The following is a 27,584-nucleotide window of genomic DNA, read 5'->3' as shown; positions in this document are numbered from 1 at the left end:
AAAAAAGTCGCAAGGCTATAGCCTTGTGAACTTTTCAAATTTTAACGAAAAAGTCGCAAGGCTATAGCCTTGTGAACTTTTCAAATTTTGATGACAAAGACACTTGTGAACTTTACAAATTTTGACGTGAACTTTTCAAATTTTGTCAAAAAAGTCGCAAGGCTATAGCCTTGTGAACTTTTCAAATTTTGACTAAAAAATCACAAGGATATAGCCTTGTGAACTTTTCAAATTTTGACGACAAAGTCACAAGGCTATAGCCTTGTGAACTTTTCAAATTTTGACGACAAAGTCACAAGGCTATAGCCTTGTGAACTTTTCAAATATTGACGAAAAAGTCATAAGGCTATAGCCTTGTGAACTTTTCAAATTTTCACGAAAAAGTCGCCTTGTGAACTTTTCAAATTGTTCACAAAAGACACAAGGCTATAGCCTTGTGAACTTTTCAAATTTTTCACAAAAGTCACAAGGCTATAGCCTTGTGAACTTTTCAAATTTTTACGAGGCTATAGCCTTGTAAACTTTTCAAATTTTGTCGAAAAAGTCACAAGGCTATAGCCTTGTGAACTTTTCAAATTTTTCAGCCTTATGAACTTTTCAAATTTTTCAAAAAAGACACAAGGCTATAGCCTTGTGAACTTTTCAAATTTTTCACAAAAGTCACAAGGCCATAGCCTTGTGAACTTTTCAAATTTTGACGACAAAGACACAAGCCTTGTGAACTTTTCAAATTTTTCACAAGAGTCACAAGGCTATAGCCTTGTGATCTTTTCAAATTTTGTCAAAAAAGTCACAAGGCTATAGCCTTGTGAACTTTTCAAATTTTAACGAAAAAGTCGCAAGGCTATAGCCTTGTGAACTTTTCAAATTTTGATGACAAAGACACTTGTGAACTTTACAAATTTTGGCGTGAACTTTTCAAATTTTGTCAAAAAAGTCGCAAGGCTATAGCCTTGTGAACTTTTCAAATTTTGACTAAAAAATTGCAAGGATATAGCCTTGTGAACTTTTCAAATTTTGACGACAAAGTCACAAGGCTATAGCCTTGTGAACTTTTCAAATTTTGACGACAAAGTCACAAGGCTATAGCCTTGTGAACTTTTCAAATATTGACGAAAAAGTCATAAGGCTATAGCCTTTTGAACTTTTCAAATTTTTCACAAAAGTCACAAGGCTATAGCCTTGCGAACTTTTCAAATTTTGACGAAAAAGTCGCAAGGCTATAGCCTTGTGAACTTTTCAAATTTTGTCAAAAAAGTCGCAAGGCTATAGCCTTGTGAACTTTTCAAATTTTCACGAAAAAGTCGCCTTGTGAACTTTTCAAATTGTTCACAAAAGACACAAGGCTATAGCCTTGTGAACTTTTCAAATTTTTCACAAAAGTCACAAGGCTATAGCCTTATGAACTTTTCAAATTTTGACGAAAAAGTCGCAAGGCTATAGCCTTGTGAACTTTTCAAATTTTGACGAAAAAGTCGCAAGGCTATAGCCTTGTGAACTTTTCAAATTTTGACGAAAAAGTCGCAAGGCTATAGCCTTGTGAACTTTTCAAATTTTGACTAAAAAATCACAAGGATATAGCCTTGTGAACTTTTCAAATTTTGACGACAAAGTCACAAGGCTATAGCCTTGTGAACTTTTCAAATTTTGACGACAAAGTCACAAGGCTATAGCCTTGTGAACTTTTCAAATATTGACGAAAAAGTCATAAGGCTATAGCCTTTTGAACTTTTCAAATTTTTCACAAAAGTCACAAGGCTATAGCCTTGCGAACTTTTCAAATATTTACAAAAAAGTCACAAGGCTATAGCCTTGTGAACTTTTCAAATTTTCACGAAAAAGTCGCCTTGTGAACTTTTCAAATTGTTCACAAAAGACACAAGGCTATAGCCTTGTGAACTTTTCAAATTTTTCACAAAAGTCACAAGGCTATAGCCTTGTGAACTTTTCAAATTTTTACGAGGCTATAGCCTTGTAAACTTTTCAAATTTTGTCGAAAAAGTCACAAGGCTATAGCCTTGTGAACTTTTCAAATTTTTCAGCCTTATGAACTTTTCAAATTTTTCAAAAAAGACACAAGGCTATAGCCTTGTGAACTTTTCAAATTTTTCACAAAAGTCACAAGGCCATAGCCTTGTGAACTTTTCAAATTTTGACGACAAAGACACAAGCCTTGTGAACTTTTCAAATTTTTCACAAAAGTCACAAGGCTATAGCCTTGTGATCTTTTCAAATTTTGTCAAAAAAGTCACAAGGCTATAGCCTTGTGAACTTTTCAAATTTTAACGAAAAAGTCGCAAGGCTATAGCCTTGTGAACTTTTCAAATTTTGATGACAAAGACACTTGTGAACTTTACAAATTTTGGCGTGAACTTTTCAAATTTTGTCAAAAAAGTCGCAAGGCTATAGCCTTGTGAACTTTTCAAATTTTGACTAAAAAATTGCAAGGATATAGCCTTGTGAACTTTTCAAATTTTGACGACAAAGTCACAAGGCTATAGCCTTGTGAACTTTTCAAATTTTGACGACAAAGTCACAAGGCTATAGCCTTGTGAACTTTTCAAATATTGACGAAAAAGTCATAAGGCTATAGCCTTTTGAACTTTTCAAATTTTTCACAAAAGTCACAAGGCTATAGCCTTGCGAACTTTTCAAATATTTACAAAAAAGTCACAAGGCTATAGCCTTGTGAACTTTTCAAATTTTCACGAAAAAGTCGCCTTGTGAACTTTTCAAATTGTTCACAAAAGACACAAGGCTATAAGCCTTGTGAACTTTTCAAATTTTTCACAAAAGTCACAAGGCTATAGCCTTGTGAACTTTTCAAATATTTACAAAAAAGTCACAAGGCTATAGCCTTGTGAACTTTTCAAATTTTGACGAAAAAGTCACAAGGCTATAGCCTTATGAACTTTTCAAATTTTGACGAAAAAGTCGCAAGGCTATAGCCTTGTGAACTTTTCAAATTTTGACGAAAAAGTCGCAAGGCTATAGCCTTGTGAACTTTTCAAATTTTGACGAAAAAGTCGCAAGGCTATAGCCTTGTGAACTTTTCAAATTTTGACGAAAAAGTCGCAAGGCTATAGCCTTGTGAACTTTTCAAATTTTGACGAAAAAGTCACAAGGCTATAGCCTTGTGAACTTTTCAAATTTTGACGAAAAAGTCGCAAGGCTATAGCCTTGTGAACTTTTCAAATTTTGACGAAAAAGTCACAAGTTGAACTTTTCAAATATTTACAAAAAAGTCACTTTTCAAATATTGACGAAAAAGTCACAAGGCTATAGCCTTGTGAACTTTTCAAATTTTGACGAAAAAGTCGCAAGGCTATAGCCTTGTGAACTTTTCAAATTTTGACGAAAAAGTCACAAGGCTATAGCATTGTGAACTTTTCAAATTTTTCACAAAAGTCACAAGGCTATAGCCTTGTGAACTTTTCAAATTTTTCACAAAAGTCACAAGGCTAGCCTTATGAACTTTTCAAATATTGACGAAAAAGTCACAAGGCTATAGCCTTGTGAACTTTTCAAATTTTGACGAAAAAGTCGCAAGGCTATAGCCTTGTGAACTTTTCAAATTTTGACGAAAAAGTCACAAGGCTATATAGCCTTTTGAACTTTTCAAATTTTGACGAAAAAGTCGCAAGGCTATAGCCTTGTGAACTTTTCAAATTTTTCACAAAAGTCGCAAGGCTATAGCCTTGTGAACTTTTCAAATTTTGACGAAAAAGTCGCAAGGCTATAGCCTTGTGAACTTTTCAAATTTTTCACAAAAGTCACAAGGCTATAGCCTTATGAACTTTTCAAATATTGACGAAAAAGTCACAAGGCTATAGCCTTGTGAACTTTTCATTTTTTGACGAAAAAGTCGCAAGGCTATAGCCTTGTGAACTTTTCAAATTTTGACGAAAAAGTCACAAGGCTATAGCCTTGTGAACTTTTCAAATTTTTCACAAAAGTCACAAGGCTATAGCCTTGTGAACTTTTCAAATTTTTCACAAAAGTCACAAGGCTATAGCCTTGTGAACTTTTCAAATTTTGACGAAAAAGTCACAAGGCATATAGCCTTATGAACTTTTCAAATTTTGACGAAAAAGTCGCAAGGCTATAGCCTTGTGAACTTTTCAAATTTTGACGAAAAAGTCGCAAGGCTATAGCCTTGTGAACTTTTCAAATATTGACGAAAAAGTCACAAGGCTATAGCCTTATGAACTTTTCAAATTTTGACGAAAAAGTCGCAAGGCTTTAGCCTTGTGAACTTTTCAAATTTTGACGAAAAAGTCGCAAGGCTATAGCCTTGTGAACTTTTCAAATTTTGACGAAAAAGTCGCAAGGCTATAGCCTTGTGAACTTTTCAAATATTTACAAAAAAGTCACAAGGCTATAGCCTTGTGAACTTTTCAAATTTTTCACAAAAGTCACAAGGCTATAGCCTTGTGAACTTTTCAAATATTTACAAAAAAGTCACAAGGCTATAGCCTTGTGAACTTTTCAAATTTTGACGAAAAAGTCACAAGGCCTTGTGAACTTTTCAAATTTTTCACAAAAGTCACAAGGCTATAGCCTTGTGAACTTTTCAAATATTTACCAAAAAGTCACAAGGCTATAGCCTTGTGAACTTTTCAAATTTTGACGAAAAAGTCACAAGGCCTTGTGAACTTTTCAAATTTTTCACAAAAGTCACAAGGCTATAGCCTTGTGAACTTTTCAAATATTGACGAAAAAGTCACAAGGCTATAGCCTTGTGAACTTTTCAAATTTTGACGAAAAAGTCGCAAGGCTATAGCCTTGTGAACTTTTCAAATTTTGACGAAAAAGTCGCAAGGCTATAGCCTTGTGAACTTTTCAAATTTTGACGAAAAAGTCGCAAGGCTATAGCCTTGTGAACTTTTCAAATTTTTCACAAAAGTCACAAGGCTATAGCCTTATGAACTTTTCAAATATTGACGAAAAAGTCACAAGGCTATAGCCTTGTGAACTTTTCAAATTTTGACGAAAAAGTCGCAAGGCTATAGCCTTGTGAACTTTTCAAATTTTGACGAAAAAGTCGCAAGGCTATAGCCTTGTGAACTTTTCAAATTTTGACGAAAAAGTCGCAAGGCTATAGCCTTGTGAACTTTTCAAATTTTGACGAAAAAGTCGCAAGGCTATAGCCTTGTGAACTTTTCAAATTTTGACGAAAAAGTCACAAGGCTATAGCCTTGTGAACTTTTCAAATTTTGACGAAAAAGTCGCAAGGCTATAGCCTTGTGAACTTTTCAAATTTTGACGAAAAAGTCGCAAGGCTATAGCCTTGTGAACTTTTCAAATATTGACGAAAAAGTCGCAAGGCTATAGCCTTGTGAACTTTTCAAATTTTGACGAAAAAGTCGCAAGGCTATAGCCTTGTGAACTTTTCAAATTTTGACGAAAAAGTCACAAGGCTATAGCCTTGTGAACTTTTCAAATTTTTCACAAAAGTCACAAGGCTATAGCCTTGTGAACTTTTCAAATATTTACAAAAAAGTCACAAGGCTATAGCCTTGTGAACTTTTCAAATTTTGACGAAAAAGTCACAAGGCTATAGCCTTGTGAACTTTTCAAATTTTTCACAAAAGTCACAAGGCTATAGCCTTATGAACTTTTCAAATATTGACGAAAAAGTCACAAGGCTATAGCCTTGTGAACTTTTCAAATTTTGACGAAAAAGTCGCAAGGCTATAGCCTTGTGAACTTTTCAAATTTTGACGAAAAAGTCGCAAGGCTATAGCCTTATGAACTTTTCAAATTTTGACGAAAAAGTCGCAAGGCTATAGCCTTGTGAACTTTTCAAATTTTGACGAAAAAGTCACAAGTTGAACTTTTCAAATATTTACAAAAAAGTCACAAGGCTATAGCCTTGTGAACTTTTCAAATTTTGACGAAAAAGTCGCAAGGCTATAGCCTTGTGAACTTTTCAAATTTTGACGAATAAGTCGCAAGGCTATAGCCTTGTGAACTTTTCAAATTTTGACGAAAAAGTCGCAAGGCTATAGCCTTGTGAACTTTTCAAATTTTGACGAAAAAGTCACAAGGCTATAGCCTTGTGAACTTTTCAAATTTTGACGAAAAAGTCGCAAGTGAACTTTTCAAATTTTTCACAAAAGTCACAAGGCTATAGCCTTATGAACTTTTCAAATATTGACGAAAAAGTCACAAGGCTATAGCCTTGTGAACTTTTCAAATTTTTCACAAAAGTCACAAGGCTATAGCCTTGTGAACTTTTCAAATATTTACAAAAAAGTCACAAGGCTATAGCCTTGTGAACTTTCAAATTTTGACGAAAAAGTCACAAGGCATATAGCCTTATGAACTTTTCAAATTTTGACGAAAAAGTCGCAAGGCTATAGCCTTGTGAACTTTTCAAATTTTGACGAAAAAGTCGCAAGGCTATAGCCTTATGAACTTTTCAAATATTGACGAAAAAGTCACAAGGCTATAGCCTTGTGAACTTTTCAAATTTTGACGAAAAAGTCGCAAGGCTATAGCCTTGTGAACTTTTCAAATTTTGACGAAAAAGTCGCAAGGCTATAGCCTTGTGAACTTTTCAAATTTTGACGAAAAAGTCACAAGTTGAACTTTTCAAATATTTACAAAAAAGTCACAAGGCTATAGCCTTGTGAACTTTTCAAATTTTGACGAAAAAGTCGCAAGGCTATAGCCTTGTGAACTTTTCAAATTTTGACGAAAAAGTCACAAGGCTATAGCCTTGTGAACTTTTCAAATTTTTCACAAAAGTCACAAGGCTATATAGCCTTGTGAACTTTTCAAATATTTACAAAAAAGTCACAAGGCTATAGCCTTGTGAACTTTTCAAATTTTGACGAAAAAGTCACAAGGCTATAGCCTTATGAACTTTTCAAATTTTGACGAAAAAGTCACAAGGCTATATAGCCTTGTGAACTTTTCAAATTTTGACGAAAAAGTCGCAAGGCTATAGCCTTGTGAACTTTTCAAATTTTGACGAAAAAGTCGCAAGGCTTATAGCCTTGTGAACTTTTCAAATTTTGACGAAAAAGTCGCAAGGCTATAGCCTTGTGAACTTTTCAAATTTTGACGAAAAAGTCACAAGGCTATAGCCTTGTGAACTTTTCAAATTTTGATGAAAAAGTCATAAGGCTAAAGCCTTGTGAACTTTTCAAATTTTTCACAAAAGTCACAAGCCTTGTGAACTTTTCAAATTTTGGCAAAAAAGTCACAAGGCTATAGCACACCTGTATAGCAAGTACCAAAATATTTGATCTACAGTTTAATACATGTAGTGTAAATTTTTGTTTCCAAATATTTCTGTTTTTATTGAACTAATACACAAGTTATATAAACAGAATTAACTTCTATAAATAAGATTAATTTGCTAAGTGATATTTGATTAGTTTAATCTCTGGCATGTTCTTGGAAGCGACTAGGTAACAAAAATATATTGCATAGCATAATTAACATTGGAAGAATATTTGGGCTGTAGTTTTTTTGGGGTATTTAAGACGAGCAGTTTATAATCTTCAAAACATTGAGTCTTATAGACTCTGATGACTGATTGGGCAGAAATTTATACTTTAAAGAAAATATCGGTGTGGCTACAGGGGTGGATTTCACAAAGGTAGTCCTAACTTAGGACTAGTCCTAGGCAATGCTACGAGATAGGACCAGTCCTAAGTTAGGATGAGTTACTGGTCCTAACTTAGGACTAGTCCTATCTCTTAGCATTGCCTAGGACTAGTCCTAAGTTAGGACTACCTTTGTGAAATCCACCCCTGGTCTTCGACCACTGATGATCAAGATTATTGTCTAGATGCAATATTCATAGTTTAATATCTACCAAAAACTACCCCAACATAAAAGTATCGGCCCTCTTACCTCATATTCTACCATTACCAAAACCTTTTAACAAAAATTATTCCTGTCAACAGTTCAGGATAACCGAAATTGCATTAAAAACTTGAGTTCTTGCCCAAGTACACATTTTAAAAGTTAATCGCTATTTAGATGTTAGTTGCACAAAAACTCTAGGACATCTGTAGAAATTATATACGGAATGTTTATAATAAAACTATCATAAATAATATAATCTTATGAGTTTGGTGTGTTATTGTTTTCTAGAGGTTAAACAGTTATTGCTGGGGTTACAAAATTTAAAAACGAAACATCAGTGACTTTGCAGACAACTATTTCTAGCAGTATTGAGAGTTTGTTAATCTTTACAGTAGATCAAAAGTGTTTGAAAGTAGGAAAAAACTAACTGTAATACTTTTGATTTAAAAACTCCCCATTCTTAAGCACCTACCACACAGAAATAAACTGTAAAAAAAGGAAAATAATGTTAGATCACAAATATTTGAAGTTACAAAAAGTTAAGTACTTTCATCATACAAAATAATTTTACAGCATAATCATCACACCCATAATTATATTCTAAAAAAGGAATAGTTTTAACTATTTAAAAAAAAATTAGTTACCAAATCAGAGCACTGTTCTTGTTATAGTTTTGCACTGTTGCTAGACGCCACGATTAAGTTGACTCGTTGAGTTGGCATGACTCCATGCGAGGACGCTAAACATGAAGAGTTGTTCATCAGCACATTACGGAATCAGGGTAGGCGCATGTACTATTCTAGTTGCAGACTTCCACCGAAGCTAGACGTCAGGATTAATGACTCATTCAGTTGGCACGACTCCATGCGAGGGCCGCTAAACGTGTAGAGTTCATCGTCACCACATTCTTAGGAAACCTCGTAGATCGTCGGTGAGGGGCTGTCACGAGTAGGAAGGGCGGGAGAGGTCCTGCACTGCTGACTTGGGGAACTTTCCCTTCTGTTCTCCGAACTCTCCCTCCAAAAATCCGTGTCCAGCTGGAGGTGGGTGGGGGGGGGGGGCGGGTGGGGGGGGGGGGGGCGGGAAGGAGGTAGAAGACAAGGCAAGTTTAGTTTATTACAAAGAAAACATATACAGACCATGAAATGTTGGACTACGAAAAGAGTGACAGGCCTTGAAATACCCACGGCACCCACAGCAGATGCTGTGGTGCCCTTTGCAAAGTTCTAATACATTGTCTCCATAGAAGTGCCCCTTAGTACAAAAGGGAAATCACTGTGTCCCTTTGAGAGCAAAGTTCAAGGCCTGGGTTGACCTTATACATGCTAGGGCCTTACTGGCAGCAGGATACTATTTTGATCGTGGGAAATGTTACATTTTGTGTCATAATTTCTGCTTGTTTGGTGCGTGTGCGTACTCCACGTTACCCAGCTTTCTTCACTCACAAAGAGTGCACAAATTTGACGTGTGCCCAGTACATGTAACTTGTAAGTGAACAAATAGTTGCCGTAACATCATGCCTAAGGGAATGTTCAGGTGCTAATTATACACATTTATTCAAATATGGAAATCAAGAATAAATCTAAGCAGTGTTAAGTAACACAACAAAAGATTAGTATCAACAAGAAAACTAGATAGCAAACGGGGGTTAAAACATTCAAGCAACAATGGAACTGGGTTAGTTTTAACTCATGCAAGTTGCGATGATCGTAGTCCTCGTATCCAATGGGGAAAAGTTACGATTTTCGCAACAAGCCCAGCAGAAAGAATGCCCTGTAATTTTGGTTAGTACAATGCAGAAAGTGTTATTATGTGATAAGTATTTCATGTATGTTGGGTTAAATTTGAATGCGTCAGGACTCTCCCAATGCACAGGCTAGCAATCTGATATCAAGTGGTGAATGCATCTACACACAGTACACAGTCAACCCTCCTACTGTCTGACCATTCAATATCATCCATTGGTTTTACATGATAAACTATGGCAGCCTGCAATACGATTGGGTGAATTCATCTACATAGTACACGATCAACCTTCCTACTGTCTGACCATTCAATATCATCTATTGGTTTTGAAATGGTTTTGAATGATAAACTATGGCAGCCTGCAATATGATATCATTGGGTAAATGCATCAACATAGTACACAGTCAACCCTCCTACTGTCTGACCATTCAATATCATCCATTGGTTTTGAATGATAAACTATGGCAGCCTGCAATATGATAGCAGGTGAATGCATCAACATAGTACACAGTCAACCCTCCTACTGTCTGACCATTCAATATCATCCATTGGTTTTGAATGATAAACTATGGCAGCCTGCAATATGATATCATCAGGTGAATGCATCTATACGGTACACAGTCAACCCTCCTACTGTCTGACCATTCAATATCATCCGCTGTGGTCTTAAATGATAAATATGGCAGCCTGCAATATGATATCTTTGGGTGAAGTGAATGCATCTACTTAGTACACAGTCAACCCCCCTACTATTTGACCATTAAATGTCTTTCACTGTGGTGTAAAGAATTATAAAATATGCTAGCCTGCAATATGATATGACATGTCATGTAAGTGGTGAATGCAACTACGTCTCGCTAAGTGAATACTTGTGCCACAAATATACACCTCATATTATGCGCAGTGTAATGCTTTCAAGGAAACTTCCTGGAAAATGTAACAAACAACATAGACTATACCTAAAGGAAAGTAAACAATGACTGTGCATTGAAAAATGATCCGCTTCATGGCAGTTGCAAAACTTCCTGAATGAAGACATTGACACTTTATGTGTACAGTTTTTCTGAATTCTGAGTGTCAGGAAATACTGCCTGCAATGTGGTTTTGATATTTGCTACCTCATGAAAATGATGAGGACAAAAACAAACAAGGTATACACAAGGGCTCCATAGGGGAATTCTAGAATCTTTGTGTTGTATTGAACACTCTTGAAGAATATGATTTAGGAGATGAAGTGTACAGAACAAAGGAATGTACACACTGACTAAATTGAAACACTTTGTGGACTAACACATGTCCACGCAGTATGTGCTTCTGTGTGTGAAGTGCATGCAAGTGGCCACTACAATGCTATAATGGTACAAAAGGCTATGAAGTGCTATAATTGCATGAAGCGCTATGAAGTGCTATAATTGCACGGAGCGCTATGAAGTGCTATAATTGCACGAAGCGCTATGAAGTGCTATAATTGCACGGAGCGCTATGAAGTGCTAATTGCACGGAGTGCTATGAAGTGCTATAATTGCACGGAGCGCTATGAAGTGCTATAATTGTACGAAGTGCTATAATTGTACGAAGTGCTATAATACTACGAAGGTGCTATGTAGCCCTATAATTGAGCGAAGTGCTATGAAGTGTACGGCAAAGAATAAAATGAAAGCAAACTAAAGAAATTAAAAAGCTTGACAACCTTCTTTGCAGTCTTTAATGATTTCTCCGCGGCTGAAGCTGAGCTCGCCTTTGCTCTTAGCCATGTAGCCCTTGATGGCAACCATGCACTACGGAACACCACAACGGACCACAAGAGGGTTAGAATGCAATGGGTTCGCATGGGGTGAAATGTAGACATTGGACGTATTGGGCTTTGTTAGGGTTTGAGTCTAGAGTTGTGAGGGGAGGGAGGGGGAACAAGCAAGGTTTCTTTAAATAGGAATGATATTTGGTCCTTGGGGGAAAAAAGGAACATTTCATTGATAACCTACATGTAAGCTGTAGCAGAAAATCGGAAATCAGACCAAAGTAGGAAGAACATCATGCCTGTTTAAAAGAAATTATTATAGGAATATCTCTGATTACCTGCTAGACAAGTTTGGTTAATAAAAAACAACGATTTTCATCCGATTTTGACACTTGATTTTGGTTCATGAACATTGATTCTCGCAAGTCTTTGCTGCCATTGTAGCGCATCAAGCTAAATCAATCACAAGAACCATTTATTCCTGCACAAGTAACCATTTTCTCATGGGTGTGGAAAAAGCAATCAAGTGTCTTGCTCTTGAATGTCGACCAGTTTAACACACTAACCACCCAAATGTAGCTTAGAAGGAAAATACTTTGCGTTTACAGAGTTCAGTTCGGGGCTTAAATGTGAAACTAGAAGTAGGCAATACAGGCAGGAAGCTGACAACAAACTTGCAGTTCTGTACCCCTCCAACCACCCCCCCCCCCCCCCAAAGAAAAATAAAATAAAATAAAACCCTGAAACAAACCAAAACCAACAATTCATATTGTTCTCAAAATTCTTCAAAGTTAAATATTCATCATGGTATTGCTGTAAATTAAAAAAAAAGTTAGTTTTTGAGTTAGCTTTGGATTAAAAAATATGCACAAAAAATAGTCTTGAAGACTAACAAAACTTATAATTATAATAATTAAAAAAACATTAGCATGAGCATAAACCAATGATTTGGGGATTTTGCGCAAGTGGTTTTTAGTCAAACAAAAAGTGAGCATTAAATGATCTAGAATGAGATGATAACTTACGTGAGTGTTATTGTTTGCGATTATCATGCCTCCTCGTTTCATTTGTGCATTGCTGAAAAACTTTCTTGCTGCTGCTGGGCTTGGTCCGTTGGCGTCTCCACACTCAATCTTGTTCTGTTTGACCCCACCTGATTTGACGGGAGGAGGAGGTAGGGGGACATTTGGCGGAAGGGGACTTACAGATCGTTTCCTTCCGTCATTTTTGTCCTTTGGTGGAGGGGGCGGTACAGGAATGTTCGGTGGGAGAGGGCTGTGCGATCTTTTCCTCTTGTCTTGACTGTCGCTGGCTCCAGAATTTGGGATCGGGGGCGGGGTCCGGAGAGGTACACTTGGACTTAACCTGTTTGGGGATTGGGGGAGGGGTTTGTCCGGAGGGCCTGATGGGGTTCGTCGTCCGAGGGCTGGACTGTTACGATTGGGTGAGGGCGGTACAGGTTTATCCGGGGGAACGGGACTGACACGCCGCTGTGAAGGGGGCGGGGTGTTTGATGGAGAGTCAAGGTTTGGTAGCGTCGGCAGCGGTTTGTTCGGGTTGAACGGGGGGCTCGTCTTCCTCTTGTGATTCCCATTTAATGTGATGTTCTCTGATCCATTTTGGGTCGGCGGAGGTGGTGGTTGGCGCCGTGGAATCGTACTGTCCTCCACTGGGATTGGGATTGGTGGAATTGGCCGATCTGGTGGGCCGGGACTTTGTGGGGGCTCCGTAAGCCCAAGGCTAGTCGATCGTGGAGGTACAGGTGCGGGCAGTTCCACTTTGGGTATGCTTATGAGGAATGGTGGTGTTCGTTGCCCACTTTTGTTAGGGGGACCCGGGAGTGATTTCCTGGGAGGCTCCGGCTGAAACTTTTCTGGTGGTGTTGGGAGTGATTTCCTGGGGGACTCGGGTTGAAAATTTCCTGGTGGTGCCGGAAGTGATTTCCTAGGGACTTCGGGCTGAAAGTTTACTGGCGGTGCCGGGAGTGACTTGCCGGGGCGTGGTTTCTGGTGTTTGGCGACCTGTGCAGGGGGTGACAGGGGGGTTGTAGGAGGGGGCGATAGGGGGGTTGTAGAGGGGGGTGATAGGGGGGTCAGAGGAGACATCGGGAGGTAGAATGAATCTGTGATGGATGCATCAACCTGTTGAGTGGAGATGCAGCAAATAACTATGACTAAAAAGCATCTAAACAATTTTAAAGCATTGATTACCTAGAATCACCAGCATCTACTTTTTTTTCCTAATAGCTTTGGTTTCTCGCTTGAAAATCTGGGCCCAATTTTCGTTTTCACAACAAAATTATGCTTACCAGAACAAGGTTACCAGCCAAAATACAATGTCCCATGAACAATTTTTGACTGGTAATCCTGCTCATTTCTGCTAAGCATAAAAGCAGCTTCATAAAATTGGGTTCAGATGGTAACCTTGCTTTGTTACTACCTTGGGCTCAAATGTTTGCTTTTCTACGATGTATGCAGTCTAATTACCTGACTACTTGCTTCACTGTATGGATAATTCATAATTCATTAATGTCTTGCCTTTTTAAAATTTTAAACATGATTGCATGGTTTAGAAATCTATTTGCCTACTTTCTTCTTTAAAACTATCCTGAGACAAAGACATTCATGTGCTGCAGTTACGACTGTACATCACATGCCTGAAGTTACATCGAGGCCTAGGTGCCCCTTCAAAAGTTCCGCATAGACTTTAAGATTGTCAAATGGAAGTGCCCGAGTCTCAAATGAAACTAGTTTACATCACAAACTGTGAACAATTTTTTTCTCGTTGTGATTTTGGATTTATTTAAACTTATTATGGTCTGGTAACAGGTTTTGAGCTAGCTGTGGTCTTGTGAAATTTGACCAAAGATGTAATCCCTGAATAAGCACAACTGTGCTAAGCATATTGTGGGTCCAACTTCATAGAGCTACTTAATCAGAATATATTGCTTAACAAGTTTCTGCTAAGCACATGACATGGTATTTTGGTTGGTAAACTTTTTCTGGAGTGCAATATTTTGTTGCGCTTTAAAACAATTTTGTTGTGCTAAGTTAACAAGCTCTATGAAATTGTTCCCTGGACTTGATTCTAACCACACACCAAACCGTTAACCATTCAGTACTGTTGAAGCATGCAGGACAAACCAGAACAATTAAGACAAACTTACAGTAGGTGAAGGGCTTCTTCGTTCATTGCCAGGGAGCTCAGATATCACTGTGGCCTGCCCGAGGTAATCAATCTTCTTCACGTTATCGATCTTGGCCTTTGGGGGACGGAACAACGCTCCTTTGGGTAACTTCATGATGTCAAAGGGGGCGCCAGCCTGCATTATAAATAAAGAAATCAAAGAATTAGATTGTTTGTCTTTAATGATGATGTGGGTCTTTTTTTGTTGTCTATTTTTCTGTTGTCTCGCTTGCTCTTAATGCCTTGTATTTGGATTCAAATGGAACATTTCAATAATGAAACATTTTTATTAAGGCATGTGGTCGATCCACTCTATGCGCATGCGCAAGTTCCATAGTCAAAGGGCAACTGATCCACCTGACCATCCACTCTCATTCTTCTCTGATTTTGTGACACGTCTAACTGTATGAACATTAGGGTCAACTTGACTAACATGCTTCATTTGGGGGGATTCGCATTGAAATACATGCATTTTTACACAAGCAAACTGGGTGTCCTACAAGCGCCACACAAGTGCTAGAGAGTTCTACCTAAGAATGTGCTCAAAGAAGTCAATTTCAAAAGCCAAAAACAATGTTTCTCAATACTTCCCTACAGCGCAAAAGCCCATGGTAACAAGGCTGACAGAACAGTGACTATAGCGAAGCGGTTTTCATCTTATGATACCAGACTATCCTACCTGTGCATTCTTGAGTGCGTTATCCACACCGTCATGTTTAGTTTCAGGTCTGGTTCCCTGTGCCTCCTTGAGTAGCTGCAGGCATGTTTCCCTCTGGCCGAGTTTGTTGTAAGCCCAGGCCTGATTATGAAGTACCTGAAATTAAGCGAATGACATTGGGGTTGTTTACAATGGAAAAATGTTGATACTTTGTTAGGTCACCATCTTCAAGCAAGCTTGAAATATAAGATCCATTTATTTACAAAGCACCACGTAATAGTTAAAGCCATTATACCCTTTCGGAACAGGAAAAAAATAAAAGTTCACAGACTTACAAATACCTTACAGGGTTTACAGAAGGTAATGGTAAAAGACTTCTCTTGATATAGTATTCCATGAAATGCTTTACTTCTTGAGAAACATTAAAACAATTATCAATTCTCGATATCGAGAATTACGGATTTATTTTAAACACATCATGACACGGCGAAAGGTGCAAAAAACAAGAGTAGGTTTTCCCGTTATTTTCTCCCGACTCCCATGACCGATTGACTATAAATTTTCAAAGGTTTGTTATTTTATATATAAGTTGTGATACACAAAGTGTGGGCCTTTGGAAAATACTGTTTACGAAAGTGTCCAATGTGTTTAACAATGTGACGTGGCACAATCTGCAGCAAAACACCCAAAAACATTGGGGTGAACCTCCATTTTTTGTGGTAAATGTAGACCCACAAAGGAGTGTCTTGCTAAAGGACACAAATGTCAAGACCGGGAGTTAAACCCACACTCTGCTAATCAGAACAAAATAACCCAGTGCACTTTTCGTAAAGAGAAGGGGTTTGCCCTGTAGTTCCTGGTTTGATTGGCTGTATATTGTGCCACATCACCTTGTAAAACATTGATGCTATTAGGAAACTGGTCATGTAGTTCAAGCTCCACAATACCTTACAGAAAAATATTGAATGTTGAAGTACCTTGAGGGTCACAGAGTGATGGATATGAACGCTATTATAAGAAGCCACTATCATCATTTAAAACCTACCTCAAATTCGTACAGCTTGTACGGCAACCCCAGTTGCTTGTAGTCGATGAATTTATGACCGCGGAAGCTGTTCATACATTTCTCATACTGCCTCCTGGCCTGGTCAGGTCTGTTGAGCTGGCATTGTATGTTACCATGCTGGAAGTGACCAATGGCTAGATGCGGGTCCTTAATGACCACCATCTGGAAGACCTGGAGGTGAAAAAGATAGGAACATTCCATAGGATTTGAGCTTCAAGGTTGCCACACATTTTTTGTTATAGAGGAAGTCTCTATAAGAGAGGGTGGGGATTTGAACAACAAGATGGCGCCGTTGTATGGCGACACGTTTTTAGACACGCAAAACCAAAACGAATATTTGCTTTTTTTACAAGTGACAACAAAACATTCTATTCCCCCCCCCCTCTAAACAAAAAATAAATAAAAATACTCTAATACTCTGACACCTAAGGATGCATTTTTGTTCATTGCTTTGTCTCTGTGCATAACATTTTCCCATAGACTCTGTTAACACAATTTCAAGTTGTGGAGCACACCAGTCTTTCAAGCAGGAGATGATAAAACTCCAGCATGCCGTCTGTGTGTTGTTAGGCATAATGCATAGTCTTGCTTTCAAAAATATGGTTTATCATTGCCCATAAAGATGACAGACTTTACACTGAGTGTCATAACATAGGAACTTCTCATGACAGCAGTGGTCGAAGGCATTTTACAGAGCAGGGTTATGCCCTTAACTTCTCTAGTGACCTGCCAGCAAGACTGGTTAGCTCGTCATTTAACCCAATGGCTTTTTCACTGGTCAGTATTTCAAATAAGCTACGGATGATTTTCAACACTGAACTAGCCAGCAGAACCACTTGGAGTGAATTCTGACTGGTGCTTGGGTGTTTCAATTGGCCAGTGGACCACTGTTAGCGGAAGAACACTGTCTATATTTACCTCATCTGCATCTGCAACATTCCCCATCTTCAGATGAAGCATGCCGATGTTGAATAAGATCTTAGCAGACGGCTCCACGATTCTCAACATCTGGTCCAGCGCCGGCCCGACCTGCCCCTTCTCAAACATGAGCACCCCTTCATACCATATGTTGATGGTGTCCTTATGGGTAGGTTTAGCATAAGGGGGGCTTGTTGGGCTGGGTGATGGGGAGGTACCACCAGGAAGAGTAGGGGGTGGGCGCATCGGTATGGAGGGGCTGCTACGGTTTACTGAGGGTGGTGGGCCCGGTGGGGGGCCAGATGGGGGACCGGATGAGGGACCGGATGGTGGTGGGCCCGGTGGGGGGCCAGATGGAGGACCAGATGGTGGGGGTCCGGGTGGGGGGCGAGAGGGTGGGGATTTGGGGTTGGGGGAGTGACTACGTATCGGTTGGGTGTCTATGGGTTGAAAGGCGTTTGAGGGCGCGGCCATGGGTGGTGGTCTTTTTGGTGGGAGGGGACTCGGACTCTGCTGCAAATAGAAGACAAAATTAAATTTCAATGACAAGCCAATCAAAATGTGTAGCCCATAGGAGTTCATTGTTGTACACGTATAATGGTACAAATAAGTGAAATGCTGTGTACATTCACCACTTGATATTGCAGGCCGACATAGTTTAATATTGAACACTACAGATCCAACGGTCAGTCATGGTATTACATGTACAATGCAGGTAGGAATTGTCTGTCAATCGTTCAAACCATGATGATATTGATGGTCAGACAAGCTTCTTAAGTCTGCTTTAAGTCGCACCTCTCATTTTGCTCCCCACACCTGGAATGCACTCACCATCTCAATCAGGGAATCTGACTCTCATGCACACACAGTCAAAAAGTGTATCAAACATTATTTTCACCCGACCAAATGCACTGCATTGTTGACGTAGTGGCGCTTTACAAATGCCTTATATTTATGTATGTTTGTAATTAATGTACAACGTAGTTGTATTAGTGCATGATATCATTAAACAATATTAATTTTGTTTTTTTTACCCATACACCGATGTGTGTTAGCACTGTATACTCAGTACTTTCCCGAGTCCTGTGAAAAAATATCACAGGCATGTTACTCGGGTGGGATTCGAACCCACAACCCTTGCAATTCTAGAGCAGTGTCTTACCAACTAGACTACCGAGGTTGCCCGGCAGCTAGAGGCAGTTCGAATCCTATGTTTTGGCAGCGGGTACCGCAACGATATAATAGATGTTAAATTTGCATCGGGGATAAAGAATATTAATTTTGTTTTTTTACCCATACACCGATGTGTGTTAGCACTGTATACTCAGTACTTTCCCGAGTCCTGTGAAAAAATTTACCCGAGTAACATGCCTGTGATATTTTTTCACAGGACTCGGGAAAGTACTGAGTATACAGTGCTAACATCGGTGTATGGGTAAAAAAAACAAAATTAATATTCTTTATCCCCGATGCAAATTTAACATCTATTATATCATTAAACAAGTTGATATCATTTTTAAAAACTCAGTGGGTGATTTTGAATGGTCAGACAGTATGACAATATATTAAAGTTAATTTTTGCTATACATACCCTTCCTTTCTTTGCTTCAGAATCAGGGACAACGAGTTCGGAGAGGACCTTAGCCTGACCCAAGTAATCCACCCCTTTGACGTTCTGGACCTTAGCAGCAGGAGGCCGGAAAATATGATTCTCTGGTATCAAGAATGGCTTTGGAATTTGGCCTTTCTGTAAATATAAAATAAAAAATACATTGATCTCTATTTTGTGAAAGAATATGTTAATTTCTATCCTAAATAAACAGTAAATAAATCAAAAGATCAAAACAAATAACGATGTTCTCGCGATACTGATGACCGCCCGGGAGACTAATGCTCTCGCAAAAATTTTATGGAAACCGTCAGGAGCAAGCATCGTGAGCAGTCTACAATCGCGAAGAGAAAGTTTCCGTTTAGCGCCACCACTTTTTCATTGAATGAGTGAAAAAGTCATGGCGTCATTTGGAAGTGTATTACACTCACTCACTTACATTGCCTCATGTTTCAATTGGGCTTGATATCTGACGCTTTACGAATTAACGACTTCTCCATACATGTCTAAGGTGCATGACACGTATAACCACAACTTGTCCATTATTACGTTTATGGTTATTAAAAAAGTTGACCAACAATGAACCTTGTAGGGAACTCTCAAATCCTACCAAAGATCTGACCTTCTAATAGTACATTTATCTATTTGTTGTTGTTTTTTTCCTGTGATCGTGGTGAATAAAATTCAACCAAAGTCCTTGGAATTTCATGAAAGTCATTCAGCAAAGTGAGTCAATCTTTATGAGTTTGGAAAGTTAATTAGTTTTGGGTTTTGTTAGCCTTGTTTGTTTTTAATTTGATTTTTATGAGTAACCAAAACTGTATTTATCTTTAATTAATAATCCTTACAAGTTTTCCTGACATATTCCCTAGTTAAAGCCCCCTGAAAAAGACTACTATGTATTCCCATCTGAATGACAAAACAATAATGGTTAAGTTTCGTGCTTTTAAGAACACAAGAATCACCACCAGGACTCGAACCCACACTCTACAGAACAACAGAGCTTAAGTCTGGTAATCTTATCCGCTTGGCTACGACATGTCACAAACAGTTCAGATTGACTTTAAGGGCCAACTTAAAACAGTCGATTAAGACCTCGTCAGCACTCTTTTAATTTATTCTCTTATATTCATAACCACTTGGACGATATTTCATTAAACCACAATGCAATGGTCAGGACTGTAAGGTGATTTGTGATGACATCGTAATTCATAATATTGGGACTGAACGTTTGTTATTAAGCCTATAATCATTGTCCTTGGTTCAGATTTCCTGTAATACTGTCGCAGAGTTATTCAGTTCATTTCCTGTTCGAGACAAATTTAGGCATTTAGAAGTTGCAGATAGTTTTCGTGTTAAAGAAATCATTCATTTAAAGGTGTCTGAGTCACTGGTTTAGGAAATATCGCTGTCATGTCCGCTCTCTAGTTTACAATAAACACAGGACCAACCATATCTTTGCTTGAGCCTTTGCATGGTGCATGGATAAATAGGAAGAAATTATAAATAAATGGTAAACTTGCAGGTATAACCAGGTGTAAATCGTGATTCTCCAAAAGACGAGTAGAGGATACTGTTCGAAACATTGAGACAACACCGGCTCTTTTTAGAGCCAACACTACCACAAAGAGATTTACACATGGTTGTATCATTTTTGTATGAACCCTGCAAGTTTACTTTCATCCTACCAGACCATCCATTTTCGCTTGTTGAAACAAGTTCTCCATAAAGAATAAAAAGAATTTTTAACAGCACACAATTTTGTTTGTTACCCTCTGACACCAATTATGAAAATGTTTAGAAATACTTCCACCATACACAGTTTCACTTTCTATTTTGTAAGCACTGAGGAAAAAATAAACTACATCTGAACTGAATCTAAATGTTCACATCATGTGAGCTTCGTCTGGGAAAACCTTTCACAATCAAATTAAAGGATTACGTTGCCTTGGATCGGTCGAGTTGGTCTTTGAAAAGCATTTGTAATTGTTTTTTATAAAATATATATGGGTAGAAAGATGTTGTAAAATACAATGATCCACACAAACATGCATCGAAATTGCATGGTTTTCTTTTTACCTCGTCGACTAACATGGTCGGCCATTTATGGGAGTCAAATTTTTGACTCCGATAAATGGCCGACCGTGTGAGTTTGCACAGTAAAAGGAAAACCACGCAATTTCGAGGCAAACTTGTGTGGATCATTGTATTCTACTTTTAAAACATCTTTCCAACCAAATGCATTTTACAAAAAATGGTTACAAACGCTTTTTATAGACCAACTCGTCCGATCCAAGGCAACATGTTCCTTTAAAATCATCAAAACTTTCTACGTCCATTAACTTCTGATATCCCCCCCCCCCTCCCCAACGAATCTTTGCAATGTAACTGACCTACTACAGTTATTCAATAGCAATACAATGACAGCATTGAAACAAATGTTTTTAAAGATACTGGACACCTTTGGTAATTGTCAAAGACCGGTCTTCTCACTTGGTGTATCTGAACAAATGCACAAATTATTAAACTTGTGAACATTTTAACTCAATTGGCCGTCGAAGTTGCAAGATAATAATAGAAGAAAAAACACCCTTGTCATACGAAGCTGGGTGCTTTCAGATGCTTGATTTCGATACCTCAAAATCTAATTCTGAGGTCTTAAAATTGAATTCAAATATTTCAGTAGAAAATGACTTCTTTTTTGAAAACTACGTTACTTCAGAGGGAGCCGTTTCTCACAATGTTTTATACTATCAAAAGCTCTACATTGTTTGTTACCAAGTGAGGTTTTATGCTACCATTTATTTTGAGTAATTACCAATAGTGTCCAGTGCCGTTAATAAAGCTTTCCCGATTGCCAAGCCTCACTCCCTAATAATAACAAACGCAACGGAATGAATAAATGGAACCATGTGGAGATGCCACGCTTGATAAAATACACAGTTTGTAATCACTGGCCTTGGAGTATGTTTTCATGAACCAAAAACGAAATTAAGGTCAGAATAGGAGTATGTTTTCATGAACCATAAACAAAATTAAAGTCAGAATAGGAGTATGCTTTTATAAACCGTAAACGAAATTAAGGTCAGAATAGGAGTATGTTTTCATAAACCGTAAACGAAATTAAGGTCAGAATAGGAGTATGTTTTCATAAACCGAAAACGAAATTTAGGTCAGAATAGGAGTGTGTTTTCATAAACCGTAAACGAAATTAAGGTCAGAATAGGAGTATGTTTTCATGAACCGTAAACGAAATTTAGGTCAGAATAGAAGCATGTTTTCATAAACCGTAAATGAAATTAAGGTCAGAATAAGAGGACAACATCCTTGTAGTCATTTTCGGCCAATATATTTTATACAAACTTTAATTTATAGGTTTTCCCCTGCCAATTTTCACCACAAATCCATTCATTTCAACACCCGGTTCATTTGATTTAGTTTGAAAATGAATGCTGCGTTGAATCAGTATTCAAGTCACAGTAATTCAAGTGTAATAATGTAGAAAATAGTAATCCTAAGAATGGCCAAAGTGTAGTCTTGAATACCTATAGATGAAATAGAATGACTGAAACAAATCTGAACAAGATACAGCATGAAAATGAATTTGAATGCATAAAAATAGCTAGAAAAATAACCTTGTTTGGGTGGATCAGGGGACAATGGGTGAATTTGGCTGTATCACCCAATGATCTGCCATTTTGTGAGTCAAGTTATGGTGAGCATAGATTTATTGTGCCCGATGATGTCAGGTGAATCAAAGTTTTAGCCAGGATTTTGTAAAAGGTTATCCCAATTTGCTGGGTGTCCAAATTGTTCACTTACAATACATTTACAATACGTAAAATGGCAGATAAAAATAGAGCACTTATCATTTAAAACAGAGTGTCCAAAAGACACCAAGACACTTACACTAACACTATCAAGGCGATTGGAGTCAATATGAAACCAAAGTAATAGTTTGTCAATAAACATACTGCGATCATTTTTAAAACAGTCTAAAAGGAAATAACACTACATCAGTTGTTCAGAAACTATCTGGTCACTTTCAATTACCATTCACAATGTTTAGTTTACCGTTCCATCAAAACCAAAAGGATGACTGCTATTATAATAGCTGGATACAATTACCGATGGGAAAAACATACAGGTCAAGTTCCTATTTGACTTCACAAAATGCAAAGTCCGCCATATTTCTGGGTAATGATGTATCATTTTTTTAATGCACAATTCATTGCTTGTACAACAGCGTAGGCACAGTGTGATTTTAAAACATCTTTTCAACCAAAATGTGCACAGCCACAACCATGGGTACACATTTTGTACAAAAACGCCAAACTTTGAGCAAGTTTGCAGATCTTGCATTCAACCAACTCAAGCACTTTCAATTCATCATTGACACAGCAATTGTTAATAAATAATTGAGATACTGCTACATCAGTGGTTTTCAAACTGTTGTTCATAAAATGGAAGAATTAGTTTCACAACAAATGCTTTTTTAAGCCCAAATTATCCAATCCAACGCAATGTGTCTCTTGAAAGACACTGGAGACCTTTGGTAATTGTCAAAGACCAGTCTTCTGCCTTGGTTTATCTCCACACATGCACAAAACAACAAATCTGTGAAAATTTGAAAAAACACCCTTGTCACACGAAGTTGTATGCTTTCAGATGCTTGATTTCGGGATCTCAAAATCTATTTCTGATGTCTCAAAATCAAATTCGTGGAAAATTACTTTTTTTCTCAAACTTTGTTACTTCAGAGGGAGCCATTTCTCACAATGTTTTATACTCCCAACAGCTCTCTATTGCTCGTTATCAAGTAAGTTTTTATTCTAATAATTATTTTGAGTAATTACCAAGTGTCCACTGCCTTTAAATCTTTTCCAATCTTTCAAACTACAGCCTACTCACGTACCTGTAGAGCTTGTAGTGCAGAATCAATGGAGTTATGTCTGGCATCGGACTTATACCTCACAGCTTCTCTCATCATCTCCATGGCCCCTTGGGTATCACTCAACGCCGCAAAGGTTAACGCTAGATTATGCAGAATCTGTCAACGAGGGAAGACATTCTGCGTTTTAGGGATATTACTTCTACGGACTTTGTGGATTAATTTCCTTGAAATCTGTCATCTCTTTCAGAGGTTTTTTCAACGTGCAATTTAAAGGTGTACTAACAGGGTTCTCCTAGGATTTTTCAAAAGTCATGGGGACTTCCGGACCAAAGGATGCTGAATTGAAAAAAAAGTGTTATGGAATGTTTACTTCTTGGTGTTTAGCTTGGTTTTAAATGCCCGCTTTCTGCGGCATAATAAAGGGTTTTTATCTTGATGTTTATATCAACATGCAATTTATGCTTAAAATTTGTGCATTGTATACCAAACTCTGAGACGAGTCTTCTCACTTGATGTACATCTCAGCATATGCACAAAATAACAAACCTGTGAAAATTTGGGCTCAATTGGTCATCAAGACCAAGAAAATATTTATATAAATGTTGCATGGAATTGTGTGCTTTCCTACATGTATGCTGACTAGAGAGTCTTTCTCAGATTTAATGGTATTTTACTTTGTGTCATTCTGTGGTAGCACAAGTTTGAAGGTTAATTCACCCCTGTGGTGTTTTGAGGCATGTTGAGTTATGCACTACATGTATAGGGAGGGGGTGTTCATATGGTTCTTTCAGCTTACCTCACATTCATACAGCTTATACGCCAACCCTAACTGCTTGTAGTCGATGAATTTATTTCCTCGTAGACAGCTTCGTGCTTTCTCTAGACTGTTAAAGGCATCATTGTAATTCTTCTGCCGATAGTGAGACTGAGCCAACTGGAAATGACCAATGCCCATGTGGGGATCTTTCTCAACACACCTCTTGAAACTCTGTAAGTCGGAAAATAAAAACTCTTGTTAAAAACAAAGAGTTTGTGCACCTGACACAAGTTCCTGTTGCCTAAGCCTACCCATGTGCTCCCATTGGGCAAATTTTAAAGCTCAATGCCACCAATTTATCTGGCCTAAATTAGCTCAAATTGCAAGAAGGTATAACTGGTCCCAGGGAAAACTAATATTTGTTTTTACACTTTTTAAAGGCCCACATCCTCTGGTGTAAAAATTTTGAAAAAAAAATTTGAAAAAAATAAATTGTGGTAATTTTTTTCTCCTTCTTCTTCCGGGTAAATACAGAGTCAATTACATTCATTAGTAAAAGCGTACTGCGTTGGCGTGCATGTGTTGGCTCGCAAAAGACGAGACATGAAAGCAAGTGCTTTAAATGTATCAATCATACAGATAAGTCCCAGTAACTTGGATGCTGTAGGCTTTATACTCCGGCTTAAAAACTCTTGACATAAACCTTTTTTTTATAGTACGACTGCAGATTTCAAAATGTTTGGTTAACCTGAGTACAGCCCAAAAGTTATTAGGGGGTCAACATATATGATACAAAATAGTTGCGATAACGTAACCCTCCTCCCGACAGCCGCAAGGCTCCGGCTACGCCATCGGGAGGTGGGTTACGTTATCGTAACTATAAATAGTATAGCTTTTTATAAATTTAAGAAGAATATATATACATGATATAACTTTGGCTGTATTAGCTTTAAAAACAGGATAGTTGAACATTCAATATCATTATTATTTTTTTCATTAAAAAAATTAGTATAATAATACTTATCTTTTTAGCTCGTCAAAAATGTCACTTATTATGTTTATAAATGTTGTTATTGGTATGTTGTCAGCAATTACAATAGCCTAAAACTTAAAGTGTGAATATTGTTTTTACTTTTATATCCATTAATTTTAATACATAAAAAATCAAAACATAGCAGTAGCCTAATACTAAATAGCAGTTCTGCAGGGTACACACAAGTCAAATTAAAACACTTAAACTTTCCATCTGCGTCATTCTAACAAAAAAAATACCGGAAACAGGTGTGCAACAACTCGAAAAACTCCCTCTAAAAATAAAGCTAAAGTTCATTTTAATTAGAATAGTTAATTTTATTTATAATAACCGTTTTGCATTATTATTATTTCCTGTACACTCAGCTCACTGACCTGAACAGCATTGCGATTGTTATCAGAAACCTGTTGAATATGTCCAATGTTATATAGAATCTTTGCCGACGGTTCCTGTATCGTCTGCAAGTTGGCCAGGGCCGTACGGCGCTCTCCACGGTCGAAAAGCTGCACGGCCTCATGCCAAATCACAATCGTGTCTTTGTGGCTCTGTTTGTCAGCCATCCCGTCCACAAAATGTCCTCAAAATACAAGTTTGGTCCCAAGCCCCTGTATGAAAAGGACGTATTTATTGGGACGATAGTGTGAGTGTCATCCTTCCGCAGTTGTCACAGTTTTCCCTCGTTACTCAGCAGATTATTTGAGGTTAATTCTTTGGAACGCGGAAGCTCTTGACAAATTCTTGTGTTGTTGATTGTGTTTACGTACGCAGCTCTGTGTTTTGGGGGGTTTCGTTTTTTGTACATGCATTTTCAGCACGTAGTACATTGCCATTCATTTGCTGAGCGGCACATCGACGTCAGTAAGGACATTTACATACAACGGTGTAGGAGTATCAGTCTATTTCTGAGACCAAATCGTGACGTCATAAGTGTGTATTTTATCACCTTTTCTGTCTAGACCTAGTCACAACAAAGTGGTTGGAACTTAAAATTTAATTGTTTACGTCTGGAAAACTTATCTTGTTAACACCTACTCATGAAGGATAATTGTCATGGAAACTGTCTTCGATCGTCATTTAGAGTTCTTCCACTTGAACATGTTATTGACATCATCATCCTATTAGACCTTGTCCCAGTCACCCCCCTCAAAACACAAAAACAAAACATACAAAAATTGCTGGTTGAAATTTATTAATGGTTTGATTTTTCCATCTGAGTGTTATAATTTACTCTCCATAGGATAGTGTAACAAAGTGTTCAATAAGATGTGCTCTGTAAAATTTAATAGATAATTTAATAATCTAAATACCCCCCGCCCTTAAGTTTTTTTCTCACGCAGCACGGGATGAACTGTTCGCTGTGAATCGTTTTGTACAAATATGTATGCTCAGCTTTGCTTGCTGACCTTGCTGTGGCCGGTGTCGCATGCAAATATGTCCTCTATGCAATACTACCCGGAAGACATTATTGCATATGCAATAATTTCCGCCATCAGTTTTGCATATGCAATCGTGTCCGCCCGGACGCTGCTGCATAATGCAATTGAGTCCGCCCGGACACATTTTCATATGCAGTTGTGTCCGCCCCGTGCAAAACCGTCCTTGCAGTAACCATGGAGGAATAAACGCCCTTGGTCGACGGAACACGTTCGCCATTTTGTTTACAAGCTAAGTGAATGTCATGAATGACATGGGAAATGTCGGCCGTTGGGTATTCGCTGCAATCATAATACGTAAATATGCATGCTGCATTACGAACGTATTGAGTTCATAATTCAGGGCATACAGTTCGCATACCATGGAGGTAGAAATACCTCCCGACATCCATGGGCCGCGCCATAGTTTGTCTGTTTAATATTCTCCATGGTCTAACCAAAGAGAAAGGATCTTTAACCACTTACTTCTCAACAACCACATCTATAGATGACATTCGTGCTTGTTTGCATATACCTTTGTTTACTTAATGATCAACAAAAGAAGTAAAGAAAGTTTATTATGGTCACGGGTCATAACAGAAGCTAATGACAGGGGGCGCCCTTTTACATCCCACAGAGCAGTCATAAGTTTGTTGCCCTTTGTGTTTTCCTTTTAACACAACACGTTGGGTATTTCTCGACTTGCTCCCTGCCCGTTCACCTTACATTCAATCATGTAAATG

General features: G+C 38.0%; 1 protein-coding gene across 4 annotated transcripts; it reads right to left on the bottom strand.

Annotated features, from left to right (window-relative positions):
• Positions 1–7,279: 7,279 nt before the first annotated feature.
• Positions 7,280–26,184, bottom strand: LOC139948116 (uncharacterized). Of its 4 annotated transcripts, none has more exons than XM_071946151.1 (11): positions 25,804–26,184; positions 24,436–24,627; positions 23,661–23,795; positions 18,728–18,883; positions 17,137–17,649; positions 16,198–16,389; positions 15,174–15,308; positions 14,475–14,630; positions 12,334–13,329; positions 11,261–11,348; positions 7,280–8,861 (listed from the first exon to the last, which is right to left on the bottom strand). In XM_071946151.1, exons 1-11 carry the CDS (start codon positions 25,987–25,989, stop codon positions 8,767–8,769), a joined length of 2,844 nt encoding a protein of 947 aa, XP_071802252.1. In that variant the 5' UTR covers positions 25,990–26,184; the 3' UTR covers positions 7,280–8,766. The 4 variants fall into 4 exon arrangements, with proteins under 4 accessions (XP_071802252.1, XP_071802251.1, XP_071802253.1 ...); XM_071946150.1 differs by having other exon boundaries at positions 12,334–13,449; positions 17,137–17,646; XM_071946154.1 differs by lacking the exon at positions 11,261–11,348 and adding an exon at positions 11,553–11,607 and having other exon boundaries at positions 8,721–8,861.
• Between the last annotated feature and the right edge of the window lie 1,400 nt (positions 26,185–27,584).

This window comes from Asterias amurensis, chromosome 15, assembly GCF_032118995.1.
Source record: "Asterias amurensis chromosome 15, ASM3211899v1".
Lineage (NCBI taxonomy): Eukaryota > Metazoa > Echinodermata > Asteroidea > Forcipulatida > Asteriidae > Asterias > Asterias amurensis.
The sequence above is the reverse complement of the archived record's forward strand: the minus strand, read 5'-3'. Positions and strand labels throughout refer to the sequence as shown.